Source organism: Nymphalis io, chromosome 7 (assembly GCF_905147045.1).
Source record: "Nymphalis io chromosome 7, ilAglIoxx1.1, whole genome shotgun sequence".
Lineage (NCBI taxonomy): Eukaryota > Metazoa > Arthropoda > Insecta > Lepidoptera > Nymphalidae > Nymphalis > Nymphalis io.
In genome coordinates, this window is record NC_065894.1 from 2,010,056 (window position 1) to 2,028,595 (window position 18,540).

The 18,540-nt window shown below is 32.0% G+C and overlaps 1 protein-coding gene across 1 annotated transcript in view; it reads left to right on the forward strand.

Annotated features, from left to right (window-relative positions):
* The window catches only part of LOC126769409 (connectin-like), a 146,081-nt gene extending 140,848 nt beyond the window's left edge, over positions 1 to 5,233 (forward strand). Inside the window, exons 3-4 of the mRNA XM_050488170.1 lie at positions 2,638 to 3,702; positions 4,558 to 5,233. Of these exons, the coding sequence (XP_050344127.1) occupies positions 2,649 to 3,702; positions 4,558 to 5,057 (1,554 nt within the window). The 5' untranslated portion in view covers positions 2,638 to 2,648 and the 3' untranslated portion in view covers positions 5,058 to 5,233. The remainder of the gene's footprint in view (positions 1 to 2,637; positions 3,703 to 4,557) is intronic.
* Positions 5,234 to 18,540: the final 13,307 nt, after the last annotated feature.

Sequence of the window (18,540 nt, forward strand, 5' to 3'; positions counted from 1 at the left end):
GGGTAAAGGTTGAGTAAGCCAGTATAACTACAGGCACAAGGGACATAAAATCTTAGTTCTCAAGGTTGGTGGCGTATTGGTGATGTAAGCGATGATTAACATTTGTTACAATGCCAATGTCTATGGGCGTTGGTGACCAATTACCATCAGGTACTTGACAGTGAAGGGAAACCTGCATGTGTCTAAATTTCACTGAAATTCTACAACATGTGTATTCCACCAACCCGCACTGGAGCAGCGTGGTGGAATAAGCTCCAAACCTTCTCCTCAAAAAGAGAGAGAAGGCCTTAGCCCAGCAGTGGGACATTCACAGGCAGTTATTAACAACTTTTATCATAAGTAATGCCGTAAGAGTGAAAATTATTTAAGTAGACAATATAATAAAAATTATATCGATTAATTATAAGAACTTACTAAAAATTTCAAGAGCGTTTTATTCATCCCTTACTTCAAAAATAGTTTGTCTGGGAGAGATCGCTGTAAGACCTTTGCATACTTTAAACTTAATTTTATTATTATTTATTCGTAGCGTGAGCTTTGTTTACTGTGTACAATAACTTAAATGAAATATTTTAGACATTATTGGTGGTAGGGCTTTGGTGCAAGTCCGTCTGGGTAGGTACCACCCTGTCATCACATCTTCTACTTTCAGTAAAATTATAAAATTAAGTATTGTCGTGTTCCCGTTGTAAGGGTGAGCCAATGTAACTTTTGCCACAAGGGACATAACGTTTTATTTTTCAAGGTCGGTGGCAGATAGGCAATGTAACGAATGGTTAACATTTCTTACGGCTTTAGTGTACCTATGCAATATTATAAATGTAATATTTAATGTCTGTATAATTTAGAAGCCGTCTGTATATAATGCATAAATTTACATAATACGTGATAAGTAATGTGACGCACCGACATAGATAATTTCCAAATCAATAGTTATTATTCATAGCTCATAAATTTGATCGTTAATCCTGTAATCGCGGATTATTGTTCAACAAATGCTTATAAAAACAAACATAATTATGATCGAAATCAATGTTTTTTTAAATATAATGAAATAAAAATAAATAATATATGCACGTTCAAATAGTGAAAACTTTGTGTCAGTTGGGTCATTCTCAAATGCGTTCTGGAAGTTTGACCCTACGCGCCCAATTAAGTGTCATTTCAATAAACGAATATTCTACCATTTCACCATATCCTCGTTGTAAATGTATAAATTTTTATTTAATAAAGATATTATATAAGAAACAAGAATTTTAAATTCAAGCGTGTCACGTGCATAGTCTAGAGCGAGTGAAACTTCAAAGCCTAGCCACTTATATAACACTATTATATACTAAAGCCATATCGTCCTGCATTTTCTTGTATGAGTTTCATGCATGGTTCAACAGTTCGTCCAGTTAGACATAACAAAAAAGTTTTCTAATTAATTTGTAAACATAGATTTTCGTCTGATAATAAACAAAATATATTTTTAGTACTTAATTATTGTTTGGGCTACCCGGTAGAACTAGTACTATATTGTAATACTTTTCGAAAATGTTCTGCTGGTCTATCTGACCTTGAATTTTCTAACATATTTTAAATAGTCGAAACCTTATGTAATTACAGAAATAACAAACTATAGCACAATTCAAAATACAACTAGCGCCATCTAGTAATGGAAATAAAAATTAAAATAGCAGTTGATACTGTGGCATTTCATCTTCGTCGGCTATTTAGTGACAGACACTTATTTCTTAAAGTCGTATGTTATATATTATTTACCTACATGTTTAATAAATTGTAAATAAATATTGTATATATTTATTTTATATATTAATATTAAAAAATAACGTTGTCGTCACCCAGATATAAAGTTTAATCAAAGCTATCATTCGTAATTACCAGTCTACTATAAAATCGCGAAGTTCTTTTTGTAATTAACTCCAGTCATAGTAGTATTAACCTACCCTCTCATTTTGTATTCATTACAAGCCTGAATTTCTGTAAATAGGTCAAATTATATGTTTCGATAAATTATTGAATTTCATTTCAGCTTAAAAAATGTTTTTAAAGGCAAATTAAAAATTGAACAGTCTTTTAATTATTCATTTTTTTGTTTAATTAAATCAGCTACAGAATATTTAATTAAGCTTGAGAAGTTTTTGTTTGAAATCTGTACGTTACTTTTTTGTCGGCTTTGAAATTTGTAAAAGATAGTTCTTTATAATAAGTTTCTTCTATAATGTAATTCTCTACTGGTGGTAGGGCTTTGTGCAAGCTCGTCTGGGTAGGTACCACCCACTCATCAGATATTCTACCGTAAAACAGCAATACTTGATATTGTTGTGTTCCGGTTTGAAGGGTGAGTGAGCCAGTGTAATTACAGGCACAAGGGACATAAAATCTTAGTTCCCAAGGTTGGTGGCGCATTGGCTATAAGCGATGGTTGACATTTCTTACAATGCCAATGTCTAAGGGCGTTTGGTGACCACTTACCATCAGGTGGCCCATATGCTCGTCCACCTTCCTATTCTATAAAAAAAAAAAAAAATGTTTCAATTTGTAAAGTCATAGTATAAATTTAAAAATACTTACAAAAATCACAATTTTGATATGATATTGTTTTTAATAGATTTTATTTTTTTGTTTCAGATAAAAGAAAGATGGAGCGAAGAATAGCGAGGATAATGTACATCCTAATAATATTCGCGCTAGTAAATGAAATGTCGATCGCCGTTCAAGCGAAAGATAACAATAAGAGGCGGAGTAAAGAAAAAATGGGAGGATTCCACAAAAATATCTGTGACATAACCGATCGTGATTCAAAAGTCCATTGCTACTGTGAAAATACAAGAGAACCTAGAAATGCAACGAAGGCCGAATGCTGGGTATTCAATGGCGGTATACCCCGTGACGATCTCATCTGGCAAAGTTTTGCCTCCCAACCAACTTTGCAAACTTTATCTTTTAACGTCCGTGTCGATGGCGCGCTAGGATACGTGCCGACCAAAGCGCTTCAGTACTTACAAAGACTTAAATCTATAAATATCAAGTATGGTAACATAGTTGATGTTAGCTCTCACGCTTTTGCCAATCTAACTAATTTGAAAGAGGTATCAATTTCCCAAAATCAGATTGAAACTTTACAACAATATGCATTCGCATACCTTCCGAATTTAACTGTGGTTAATTTAGAAGAAAATATGATTTTAGAAATAGGGAGAGATTCATTCTTCGACGTTCCGAAATTACAAAAACTCGTATTTACAAAAAATAATATTTCATCAATTAGTAATGGGGCATTTCAACATGCGTTCAATTTGTTAGAATTGGACCTAAACAAGAACAACATATTCCATCTGAACCGTCACACATTTGACGGATTGGCTAACTTAAGGAAATTGGATCTCAGACGAAACCGAATTTACAACCTGACCGAATTCACGTTCGCCGAATTGTGGAATTTACAAGAGTTGCTTTTGGGAAAGAACGAATTAAAATATATATCAGAGAGAGCGTTCGATGGTTTATCCCAACTACGTAAGTTGTCCCTCGATGATAATAAACTGGCGTCGCTTCCCTCCGGTTTATTCGAGGGCGTGAGGGGTCTCAGCTCCCTAGATTTGCGTTCCAACGAACTACACGCTTTAACTTTCGACAACATCAAGCCCATATTGGATAATTTGAAGCCTTCAGGCAGCAATTTGCTACTCGAAGGTAATAATGAATATTTAATACTTATTTTTAGTAGCCTATGATGAGCTTGAAGAACATTTTGAATGTTTAACGAGGAGAAATAGATATTGCGCGACAACTTTGTTATACTTAAAAGTTTGTTCCCTTATGATACCACTGGGTGTTTTTGAGTCGTGTGAGAACTATCTTTGCGATTATCACACTCATCCGAAAGTTTCCTGGCGTCGAATGTTCACTACCGCTAAGCTTTCCTATCTCATATAGACAAAATGTTGTACCTTTACGTTAATGACTATGTTTTGCACGTGAGTTGCAAGTAGTAGTGAGTGCCTTGTAATGTAACTGTTTTGTGTATGAATACGACTTTAAAAATATTTGTAGAAAATTTTCAAGTTAATGCATATTTATAGATTTAGTTTTAATATTTTAATTAATAATTCTGATATAATTAATTTTATTAATTAGTTTGAAGCTTGAGAATTGAAGAACCATTGTCAAATTTCAATAATTAACTGTAATATTACTTTATGTTTACTACTCATACATTATATTATCTTTTAATACCTAATATAAACGAAAGCGCCTAGATAGATTAATAACACGTACCTTGGTTAATCATTCAGTTACTATTTGTAATTTTCATGCACTGTATTGTGCATAAAAATTATGCATTTTTATGCACAATACATTTTTTTACAAACAATACTTTTATTTTTTTACAAAATTACGCATTTTCTTACCGTTATTATATATTTTTAAGTAGCAAGTTCAAAAATAAATCCTTCACTTCATTTTGATTAATAATTAAAATATTTCTTCAATAATAATTAAATTTTATGGTAAAATTTATTTTAATAAAATTTAAATAATTTACAGAGAACAACTTCGTTTGCGACTGCAGATTGCAATGGATGCATATATTACGAAACGAAACAAAAAGTCAGAATACAAAAGATTCGTTGGAAGGAGTGACGTGTAAAATGGATACACCGATCGTTAGCTCCGCGTACAACAAGATGCCAGACGTTATTACAAATGTTAACCAAAATTTATTACACGCTGATGCTACTTTAAATAAATTCACTAAAACAAATGAAACAGACAAGAAATTAGATGAAATAAAAGATATGGTTAATGAAATAAATGCTAAGAAAGATGTTAAAAGGAATGTTTTGAAAATACCACCAGAAACACTCCCGTGTCCTGCGGAAACGAGAAAAACAACCGAGGCTCCTCCATTCGTAGTAGATCCTGTGATTCCAATTCAAAATGAAATGAAGACGTTTAGATTTCAAGAGATGAATGCTGCTCATAACATGCCTTTTGTATTCGGCCTTGTATTATGGAGTGTTTGTTTTGTGTTCTTCTTCACTTAGGTATTGTTCGAAGATTTGACGATTCTAGTCATTATTGTAAGGGAGATACAGACTATTTTCAAATTAATTCCGGAATTGATAAACGCAATTTAAATTTAGTACCTAATCGATCTTGTTAAAATACATTGTGGAAGTAAGATGAATTTTAAATATCGAACAACTCGTAATAATACTTTCGAATAACGAATATAAATTGTCACTAAATTACCAATAGGATTTAATTTATGTATTATATAAATAAACTTATAAGGATCCATTTTTAAAGAACGAAAAACATCTCTGAGAAAGATTTTTTCTTTAAGGCGTTTTTTTTTTAATATTTGAATTGCGTTTATTATGTTCGATCTAAATTAAGATAATTATAAGTGAGCACAGATAATTAATAACCATTGTATTATATTCACATAAATGTTGTATATTGTTGAGAGTTAGGATTAATTAGACTTAATTCATTTGTATGAATGTATTTTGTGTTTTAGCTTAAACTGTAATTTCGAGCACAATTTAAAAATAGAAGAAAAAAATATTCCCCTTGCATGTTAAATTTTACCTAATTCATTCAAAATTTTTAAATGTGAAATGATATTGCTTATTAATAAACGTAATATATTCTTGGTCATTTCTTTGGAAGTGCAATATGAATAATTAAAAAAAATATATAACTAAGCTTGCATTTCGTAATGTAAATATGATATAAATTTTAATCTTTTTTATATATTTAGGGTTAAAATTTATTTAGATATCGATTTCGAAACAAGGACATGATATATAAAAGATAGCAAATTTTGCTAAAAAAAACCATTGTTGTATTAGAATCCAGTCGAATAAATTCAAATTCTCCCAATATTTCCAATAGCTATAAATATAGTAGGTTGACAATGTCATAGTACGTCTAGTAATTTTTTTATTTAACATGGCGTTGCGTCAATAATGTTACATAGAAATAAGTCTTAAAATTTATTAATTTAATTAGTATTTATGTGTAACACTGTATAAAACAATTTGACGAGGCATTTTGTATGAGTACATTGACTGTGTAATTTTTTTATAAATGTTGTTTTATTTACCTTACAGTCATTCTTTATGACCTTAGAGTGATTTAAAAATAAACAATAATAATAATATATAATAATAATATCCTAGGACATTATTCACACACGGCCATCTGATCACAAACTAAGCAGAGCTTGTACTATGGAAACCAGACAACTGATATACTACATATACTACTTTTATTTTGTAAATACATATTTATATAGATAATTACACCCAGAATCAGAACAAACAGACATGTTCATGCACACAAATGTCTGTCCTGGGTGGGAATTGAACCCACAACCTTGGCGTGAAAGGCCAACCGGCCCGTCCTAAATGAACAATGAACTGATTGATGTATATCAAATAGTTTACTGGTGGTAGGGCTTTGTGCAAGCTCGTCTGGGTAGGTACCACCCACTCATCAGATATTCTACCGCAAAACAGCAATACTTGATATTGTTGTGTTCCGGTTTGAAGGGTGAGTGAGCCAGTGTAATTACAGGCACAAGGGACATAAAATCTTAGTTCCCAAGGTTGGTGGCGCATTGGCTAAAAGCGATGGTTGACATTTCTTACAATGCCAATGTCTAAGAGCGTTGGTGACCACTTACCATCAGGTGGCCCATATGCTCGTCCACCTTCCTATTCTATAAAAAAAAAAAAAGTAAAATCTTTAAAACACTGTGATGATAACGCCTCGGTGAAAACAACCTTGATAAATCTTCACGTCACTTTATACAATGTAACCTTTTTTAAAAAACTGTTTATTTAATTAAAGGTCATCAATATAATATATATTATCAGGACGCGATATAAAAACTGGTACAATATGAACTGCTATTCCACTTAAGGGTGACGCAATACTATCATTGTTATGAAACACCGAATGTATTGTTTGTGCTTCATAATATTTATTATTTAAGCCCGTCTTTTTATTAAACCTTATTCTTAATTGACCTTAAGAAGGTAGCGGGCACCGCCTGGATGCGGAAGGTGGAGGACCGGGAGCTTTGGCGCACCTTGGGAGAGGCCCAATGTTATGTTCAGCAGTGGACGATAATTGGCTGTTTGATTGATTGATTGATTTTAAAAGAAGCAGACAAGAATTGTAATAAGTGATATTAATTAATAAGTGGTCACATCCGATAGACATAGACTGTAAGAGGTATAAATTCGTGACAGGATCAAACATAAGGATGCCAGCTGCCGCCTATCGTAGTATCATATGCAAATGGGTGGGGTGCAAGCAGGGCTCACTAATTTACTCTCTAAACTTACGAGTTACGAGCCATGAACCATATGTTTAGATTCCGTGACTCTCCAACCTGTGTCGTATTTAGTAGGTAAATACTCACAATGATAGCTCTTTCTAGGGTTGAGTATCTTTCAAAGTAATTTAATTGCGTTCAAACAAAAAGAATCGAATCTACGACTGTCACATCGTTGAACGACATGTACGTCATTCGGCGTTTGAGGCATCGACTTATACATTATCAAAACACAAACTTCCTGAAACGTTACAAATTACGTTAAATATTTCCAGACTTCATTCAATTCGTTTCGGTGGTTAAACGCAATTGTAATTTTAAATTCCCATTATACATGTCATTAGTTACGTAAAGGGAATAAAACGAAATACGATCGGGAATTCAACATAAAGGTGATTTAAATTTAATATAATTAGATATTATTAGACTTTAGTTTCCAATCGATTTGATTTTGTATTTCGATTTTTTTTAATTCTTTGTTTATAGAATATAAATGACAGTTATATTTACATTAGTTGTTGATGATTGTCACTTGAACAATTCCTACTACGACTGCCACTTTCAAGGGGGACTAGCCAACTGCGCAGGACATATCAAATTTTATACATGTGCTAACACAAGTGCACTCTTTATTCCATCGCTGTGATAATCCAATGGGATGACAAATATCACATCCGGAAAGAGTTTAGGCGCAGCAGCTTTACGTGTTTTTCTACCTAATTCTGAATTTCTCGATAGAAATATACAATAACAATTTAATTGGCCAAACCCAGGGTTTGAATCCATGATCTCGATCTCACGACCAGGCCATCATTTACCCAGAATAAGCAATTTGTAGATACTACTGGAAAGCCGATGGAATTATTATTAATATTCTATTATAAAAACTTATAAAAGTCTGTAAATATGTCAATTTAGTATAGACGCAACAATGTTGTTTTATATGCCTTAACAAGAACAAACGACAAAGTGGCTTTACTTCACATTTATATAAAATGCTTTAAAATAACTGTTTAGTTCAATTAGCTAAAACTTTACCTACCTATAAATGATAGACTGTAAAATGATGTTGATTTAAAGTTTATAGGAACAAAACTAAGTTAAAAATGGACAGTTTCAGAGACTTAGATACTTCAAATATAAGTTCGGCTCAGATCTATATGATCAATCATATTAAGTATGGTGCAGCTTATGCTAGATATTCGCCGGTTAAATCAAACGTATATGTATAGTGCGCCGACTGCCACGCTGTTGCCTATAGCATTGAGCTATATGCAGCAAACGCAGGTATGTTGGAGACGCACGGCCTAGAAGGGACCTAGTAAGCCTCTGTTTGTATTCGCCTGTAATATATTTTGTTAGGATAGTGAATTATTAAAAAAAAACTACATATTACTAATTGAAAAAATATAATAAATTGAAACAATATATGTAATACACATTTCTTTTGATTTTCGACACTAAACGTTTAACTAGCTGTTGTCGTGGGTTCGCTCGTTGTATAAATTAAGATTTTTAACTGAGCAAGTCTTACCGAACGTGGATGACTCCAATCTTGGTTATGGAGCGAGTCTCTCATGTACCATACCAGTGAAACGGTCTCACCGTTGTTGATTTACTATAACCTTTTGTTTGGTAAGCAAATTTTTTCTAAAATAATACATTATTGGTGAAGTCGTTTTTATAAACATGACATTAGTTCTTATGAAAGATATCGAGATAAAATTCATAAGGTTTTTACATTTTATAGTTTTGACATATTTCAATAGGTAGGTTGTTTGAAAATACTCATACTTAAGTATTTGTTTTCGGTTTGTAAATGACTTTGTCAGTCAAAGTTTCTAGGTTAGATAGGTATTTGTTTGTTGATAATAAGTACTTATTTTTTAAATACACATATTTACCTATCAGTTTTAAAAGGACACAATTTTTCTGTGAAGGTATCGTTTGAAGTCACGATAAATATAGGGACACAGCGCATTCAAGTATGTCGGAATAGATTTAAGAGAATGTTTATTTTCTCATGGCCAATTGTATATTGCCCTGTCTAAATTCGGGTACGGCAAAAACCAATAAACACAAATATGTTCCATGAAAATAAAACTAAGTATGTTGTATTTCTTTAAGTCATACGCGGGTGAAACCGCGAGCACAGCTAGTTTTTAGTAAATTTATCTTTGACTGTAAAACATTCTGCGGATAATTAAACAATATTTTAAACATATCAAGCGTTGAAATTCTGTATGTATGTTTGTTCTAAGTATGTATGATCAGTATGAACTAAATAAAAAACAAAGATTACCCAGGGGTATAACGCGTGAATCTTAAACAGTATTCTTCGGTTCAAACCCAGGCAAGCACCGCTGAATTTCCATGTGCTTAATTTGTGTTTATAATTTATCCGGTGAAGGAAAATATCATGAAGAAACCTGCATGTGTCTATTTTCACTGAAATTAAAAATGTGTATTCCACGAACTCGAATTCCAACTCCAATCCTTCTCTTCAAAAAAGGAGAGGAGACTTTAGCCCAGCTGTGGGATATTTACAAGCTGTTACTGTTAGTGAATTAAAATGTGTATTAACACGTTCGATGATTTCGCGTAAGTTTTTTATAGAAGAAAAGTAAAAAAATAGGATAAACTAGTAGTCGAATAAATAATCCGAATCCCAGTTTAACCCCTATAATGCGTTCCTCAGATCACAGCCATCGCATCGTTCGAATCCATCTAAGTCCCGTTTTGAAGAGAAATAAGCCATACGATAAATTTTACTGAGCCTAAGGATTACATTACGATATAGTTAATCGCTACTTAAGATAATGTAATAATCTTCGTTACATATTATATAAACATTTGACAAATCGCGTTTATTTGTATGTCACAAAATATGATCATTATTGAATCAACTAGGCAATGAGGATATATTATCTCAGCATAATATAATAAAAATAATAAATAAAAAAAAATGGGAGAAAGAATAAGCTTAAATCTATAAACATTAAGTATATACGGACATAAACAATGGTTTATCTACTTTCTATATTAAAGTACAATCAATCAATCAATCAATAAATAAAAGATAAGCGACGTAATTTTATTAAATTCGGTATTCCCTCATCAGATGCGACTTAAGAAAAATTTTAGGTTGTCTTTTTTGAGTCGCAACCACGCTAACGCAAAAAAAATAGGGATTAAACACAGCTAAGGGACGTGTGAGCTTTTGACCCATTCGATTTGAGTCAACGCGATTTTTTTCTTCAATCTTCTTTCAATTTTTCTCACGTGACATATTAACAGGGCACTCGATATATAATATGTCCCATCCTACCGAAAACATATTATATTGGCTAATAAAAACAGTCCATTGTTATTTTATATTTTGGTATCTATATTACGTGTTTATAAATAATAATTGATATATATATAAAATAAGGTTTGAAAACGAGTAGATTTTGCAGCTTTCTCCACCACGCTCCTCCAATAAGAGTTAGTGGATAGATCCACCATATGCAGGTTTCCTTACGACGTTTTCCTTATAACATAATATATAATAATAAACACAAATTAAATACATGAAAATGCAGTTATTTTTGCCCAAGCTTAATAATCACAACAAGCATTCCCTATTTATATATAACATGCATGAGATTTCAATGTAAAACTGAAACGCTATTGATCTATTATTTATATTGAATAAATATTAATATCTATGAGCTATTGATATTGTAGCTTGAATTGATTGAATGTACTTGATACTTGTATATGTACTTAAGGGCATTAGAATATAATGGCTATTGAACTACCAGAGAAATTCAAGTAATTAATTGCATGAACTTATGTTGTTTTATATTGTTCTAGGGGTCAGCTTGAATTGCTCTTGATCATAAGGTCGACTGTAGTGGTATTTTTTAGGCAGTTAGGTTGGCTGACTGACCATGAGTACCACTCATAGAGATTTTAACAAATATTACACTTAGAACTAAGATGTTTTATCTCTTACTCACGCGCCCTTTTAACAAGAATATAGGCAGTAGTATGTTATTAGTATGTGTTACGAACACAGAAGGGTGCGTACAAAACTTTATCACCAAGTATAATCGATATATTGGATAATTACAAAATATCATAGTAATTAAAAAAAAAACTGGAAATAAGAAATATGGAATAGTACATTCCCGTGCTATAGAAAGCAAGTAAGGGTGTGAATTTGATCTATCCCCAGGTAGTCTCGGATTGCCATCACATTACATTTGACTTGTAGAATTTCTGATACACGTGTTTAAGAACTTCTAGTAATGTGGTGGAATAAACTCAAAAAATCTTCTTCTCAAGATGAGAGATGGTTTATGCACATTAATGGTACGTTTACATTAAATTTAACGTTATCTAAGTACAACACATCACTACTCCCTGCATGTACATGCTAAATGTAACACGGGCACTTTGTATAATGTGCTTACATTAAATTTGCAGAGAACACAATGTATGATGTGAACGGTATATAAATAAATAAACATTCGCACATTGTTCCCGCTAGGATTCGTCGTGAGTCCGGAAACCTATAATAGGCTCCCATAACCCGACCGTGACGTGTCTGTTTGGTTTACAACTTTGGTCACGAAACGAATGGTTATCTACTACGTTTTACAGGGTTGTCATTGTATGGTTATCATGTATTATGACTAAGTAACACGTCCTGACTTCATACGAGTAACATAAGCGTTGAAAGCATGGATTTCGCTATGTTACTTCTTATGCTATGTCCTGATATTTATTTATATTTTTAAAATATAGAAGCGTCAATAGCACAATGTTTTACGGCCACTTAGCGATGTAAATATTGAAAGTTCAATTCTAACCCATTGGGTTATCATCGTCCCCACTCCAATAACAAGCTTAACGAATAATTGGAGGAGTAAATATGAATATTATTTATTGTTTAAAATGGGTATTACTATTATTCTTTAATGAAAAAACTTTAAAACAGTTAAAAAAAACCTAATATCCATTACTGTTATGCTATTGCTGAGATTATTTATATGTAGTTATTTTGAAGATCTACAAATCTTATATACATAGTTTTCGTGTATTTGATATAATTTTAGAAGCGTTAGCTTTGAGAGCACTCAGACCGAAAACTTCCACTTTGATTATATTGATATAATAAGCTATATTTGAATAGATATTCAAAATGCAAAGATACAAATACTATAAGTATAGGTTTGAATATTGGTTTAGACCATATTTCACCACACTGCTCCAATACGGGAGGGATACACATGTGGGGCAGATTTTTATTAGACACATGCAGGTTTCCTCTATGTTAGGTTACGTTATTTTATTCTTTGGTGTACAAAACAGCATATTTCTATTATAACTATTGAAAATCTAGCATTTCCCACAATACGAGAGGCCAGCTGCTAAGAATCTCACACAAAAAAAAATGTCGTGGAGTGGATGTCGTTCAATCATAATGTTTTAAAGGATTAACTTAAAATGCCAATGCCATGTATATTCTACTTACGCGACTTAATAGAAATATAATCCCCTTAGAGCCACTTGAAGCAAAATTACAAATAGATTTTTGAAAGGGTTCAAAGAGGGGTCGGATGTCAAATTTAGTTGCAATGGATTTGCAAATGGCCCATATAATTGATCATTGCAGCGGCTTTGACTCAGTTTATTGGACCATTAAATTTCTTAAGGGTATAAGGTCATTGAACTATGATAATTATTTGTTGATTATCGGGGTTTCATTGTTGCCGGTTGTAATATCCTTTGTTATAGTACATTATAGCATTTTGTAATTTGTCCACGCTGAGCAAAATTGGTCATAGTTATACTAATGTTAGAATATCTTTCAATACATGCAGGTTTCTATGTACTACTTAACTATATATGATTTATGTTTTTTTATGACAGTGGTAGGTGGACGTGCAAATGGACCACCTGATGTTAAGTGGTGACCACCGCCCATAGACATTGGTGATGTAAGAAATATTAACCATTCCTTGCATTGCCAATGCGCCTCCAACCTTGGGAACGAAGTTGTGATGTCCCTTGTGCCTGTAATTACACTGGCTCACTCACCCTTCAAACCTGAACAATACTAAGTATTGTTCAGTAAGTTTAGAGCTAGAATATCTGATATATGGGTAGTGTAGACAAGTTGATTATATATGATTTATGTAGACAAGTTGAACAAGAAAATTTAGTGGTTTCACTAAGCTAATCTTTATTTTATGTTTTTTTTTAAATATTTTTTACAATATATATAACTTATTTTATTTGAATACAAAGACAAGCTTGACCATTTAAATTAATGGCCTTAGAAATTCCACGCCGTAATTATTTGTACAGTAGGTATTTTAATCTTTATTTTTTACACTTAATTAATTTAATTTAATAAATTATCATCATTCATTAGTTACAAAATCTACTTGATTTTATGTATGAAAGAAAAAGCTTTCAACTTTGGAGTTAGATAAACTTTTCAAAAACATACAATAATCAGCGTTTTGCCTCCAACTGTGACCACAGGACTAGTTAATTTTTTAATAAAAAACTTTATTAATTAATGTTTTCCAATTTAAGATAATATTCTGAAACGGTCAATATCTGGGCGACTGAACTTGCCTCTAAATAATTCGTTTATTTTTTATTTTTAGCTTTATAGGTAGGTAAGCCGGTTGAGCCGTTTATTATTATATATTTATAATAATAAATATATACATATATTTATTTATAAATACAGTAACAGCCTGTTAATGTCCCACTGCTGGGCTAAGGCCTCCTCTCCCTTTTGAGGAGAAGGTTTGGAGCTTATTCCACCACGCTGCTCCAATGCGGGTTGGTAGAATACACATGTGGCATAATTTCAATGAAATTAGACACATGCAGGTTTCCTCACGATGTTTTCCTTCACCGTCAAGCACGAGATGAATTATAATCACAAATTAAGCACATGAAATTTCAGTGGTGCTTGCCCGGGTTTGAACCTATGATCGTCGGTTAAGATTCATGCGTTCTAACCACTAGGCCATCTTGGCTTTTTTATATATAAATATATAGAAGTAAATAAATAGACAGTAATGTAATAAGCTACATTTAAAATTTTATAAGCACCTAGGTGGCCGAGCTGAGCCCGGCTTTTAATTTTTTATGGCACTTATATAGATAAACTAAAAAGGTAAAACCTTATCTATTATATACAAGAATTGCTCATTTAAATATATAAGATTATGCGACGATTACCTGGAATTAATATATAGTTATACCTAAATATTAAACGTGCCAAAGCGATAATGAGGTCATTTGTAATCTAATAGCAATACAATTCACAAGATCGTCTTAATGAGATCTGGGGAGGTATGCATTTGCATACCGGAGTGTACTAAATAAGGAAAACTTAGACTTAGTTGACAGTTCCACATTGGTCGTTAGCGAGAATTATTGTGACCACTTTAGGTAAGATCGATGCGTTTTATTTTAATTAAATGGGTTATTTTGGGAAAATATCAGAAATACTCTTAATGATTTTTTTCGATCATTAAGATTTTGTCTTGTTTCTTTAATCGAAAATTATTATGGTCACGGTTGATAGTAATGTTCAAGCGTTCATATAAAAAACATTTTGTACTGTTTAAGAATTGTTTAATGTACTAAGATTTAATTAGTGATTAGATTTACGTCGTTGAGATAAATCTGAAAAAGTGTTCATTTGAACTCGCCTAAGCAATATAATTTTTCGGTGGTTGTAATTTGTGCAAGCCCGTCTGGATAGGTACTCTATCTTCCTAAATTGTGACGCCAAGCAGTAATATTTATTTTTCTGTGTTTTAAGGGTAAGCTAGGATAACAACAGACACAAGGGAATAACATCTTAGTTCCTAAGTTTGTTGACGTATTGGCGATATAAGCAATAGCTAAAAAAAAATACAGTGCTAATGTCTATAGGTGGTGGTGAGCACTTATTATCAGGCGGTCGACTTCCAGGTCTGCATACCTAATATAGAAAAAATGTGTAGCTCAAAATTTGGTAGATTTTTGTTTTCGATTCTACTCACTCAGCAGTAATCAGCTATTTATAGATAAATTCTTTATTGCACGAATATTCGCGTGTAACAAAAAATATTTTATATTATTAATTTGTGTTTTTTTTTAAATTTATCACACGAAATCCAGACAAATCCGTGCCTAACTGAACCTTTCTTCGCTACTCCAATAAATGTTCTCTTCCTTAATTTCGATCTGCTTTTTCAGATAACTCAAACGGTAATAAATATATCTATCTATCTCTAAGAACTTTATCTTTTATCCAATAAGATGGAATTGCTAAAATGAAACGATTATTAAACTAGTATAATAAGAAGGTGGATATAGCAAACGAAGGCAGTGATGAGTCGCTGCTTTATGAGTTAGTGATGTGATTTTAATATAGTTTAATTATATCGATATCTGGACTTTTAAATTGACTGATCTAACGATAAATTTGCTTAGTCATGACTTAAATAAAATTTATTCCTATTTTCTTTCTGATAATGTAAAGAGTTGACCAAATTATTTTCTGAAAAATAAAAATCTTTTTGTAGATTATTTTGTCTTAGGATTAAATATTGTTTATAATAAATATTATATTATTGACACCTGGTGGTAAGTGGTCACTTCTGCCTATAAACATTGAATTGGAATTGTAAGAAATGTTAAGCCATACATTACAGTGTCAATGTGACACCAACCATGTGATTTTAAATGTTTTGTCCCTTGTGCCTGTACACAGACTAACTCTCCGTTCAACCGAATCATAACATTACACTTAATATTCTTGTTTGGCAGTGGAGTATATGATATAGAGATTGTACTCAGAAACACCAAGTAAATATAATTACTATATATAGGTATCCTCTATTTAAAAGTTATTAAAAGATTTTTATACCACTCAAAGATAAACAAGATGTACAAAAATAAATTTTCCAAATCAATTTATTGGTTTGATTAATTTTAATCAAAGCAAATTTGAAATAAGAAGATGATAAAAAATAATTTTACCGATATATACATTGAACAATATTGCTTTGAAACATGTTATGCGTTTTGAATTTAAATTGAACCCGAACGCCATATCAAATATCGATAACCAATTTCCATAATCAGGACAAAGATGCTGTTTCAAGATCAAAGCCCTCACCTTGGTATCCGCTTCACTGAGCTTAGCGTAAATAATGAACATACGTGATTGAAATTCGATTATCGACAATCGACAAGTCTCTGCCCTATTTGGATGCTACGCTGAACGCCTAGCTGCACTGACGAAATCAGTTTATCGGTAAATTGGATTTTATTTCTAAGCACGTATGGTTGGTTTTTGATTAGATGATTTACGGTTATTAAAATAAACGGACGCCGGAGACAAGTGAACTAGATTAATACGGAACGAAATGGATATGAATATGTCTTTGCCTTTAGTAATAATAATTGTTCAATGTTTTCGGTCTAACTTTTTATTGTGTTAATAATAAAAATCTATCTAATTGATTTAAAATTCAGTTACGCAAGAAAATATGAAATGTATTTTATTATTGCTTTATCCATAAAGATTTTTAATGTTGATAATGACCTCCTGACCATATCAGCTAGGCGGCTAATCTCAAGAGATATTAGCCAACTGCTCAGGATATATTATAGTACCAAGTGTGTGCGCAAACACTGATGCACTCTATTCAACGCGACCGGATAGTTTTCATTACCAAGCTCGTTTTTAAAAACAGACTCGCTTTTGTGAATTATACAGTGGTAAGAAATAGTATATTACGTTATTCTTCAGTATGCTAATTAAGACAAGCTGATTAATGTTATGTTATATTGATAATATTGTAGATAGATTTAAATTTACTGGTAATTTTGCCGGTTTAAAAAAAATATAGCCGTATTTTTTACTACATTCTTTAGAATGTGGTTTTTGTATATTTTGTAATTAAATAAATATAATACATATTTCACATAATGATTACAGTTAAACGCGACGTCTATAAATATTATTCTTCTTATATGAAAGAAAATATATTAGGTCGCTTATGCCTGTTGTATTACGCTGACTCTTTCGTTTTTAAGCCGGAACACAACAATACTGAGTATTATCTTGGCGATACAGTATGTGATAAGTGAACACCTGCTCTGAAGGGCTTGCACAAAGCCGTACCACCGAGTATATCATTATTTACTGCTTTCAAATAACAATTACGTCTGCTACGAAACATGTTAAAAGTTGAACGGAGAAATCAATAATTTACCAATTTCAACTTGTCAAAGTGATCACTATATTATTATCTGTGATTGCCACTATCCTCATTGAGGGCACTTTAACGACTCATTTTCAACCTTCGTTTCTCGATTGGGTGAACAGTAATTACGTCGGTTTTGACTCTCTAACAGCCTATTTTCTGAAGCGTGTTTTGGTAGCCTGTTATACCAAACCCTTGTGATAAATTATGCGTACCATTTGATTAATACATGATGTGCTATACTATATTCTAATACGGTTACGGTAGGGTTTGGTGCAGGCTGTAGGGCATTCACTTGTCAATTTCTCAACCGCCAAACACCAATACTTTGTATTGCTTTATTTTGGTTTAAAGTGTGTGAGTGTTTTAACGTGTGTGTGTAATTACAGGCACAAGAGTAAATTTCTTAGATACCGTGGCTGGTAGCATTAACAGTGTAGGTAATATTTTATATTTTTTGTGTGTGCCTTTGAGATAGTCTTCTTACCACAAATGTACTTTAAAAAAAAAACTATATGCACATTAGTAAATGTATATAATATATCTTCACTTATGAAAACCTCGTCTGTTTTTCATATTTATTTTTTTCTTTATGGATTAAGTAATTTTATTTTGTATTAAGTATTTTAGAGTACCAGAATATTTGTAATGTTAAAGCTGCTGGCAAAGCAATGAAGATGATTTGTTTTTATTTATTACAGTAGAAATATAAATATCAATAAGCGATGGCAGTAGAAATTTCAGCAAGTGATCAATTTGTCCATCTGTCTTTCTGTTAAAAAAACAATTTCTGAAACCAATAAATTATCACAATAAATATACAAAGAGACCATATAATTAACATGCAAGCATTGTGCTGACTATCCTTTATTGAAAAAGAGTCACGATATGAACATC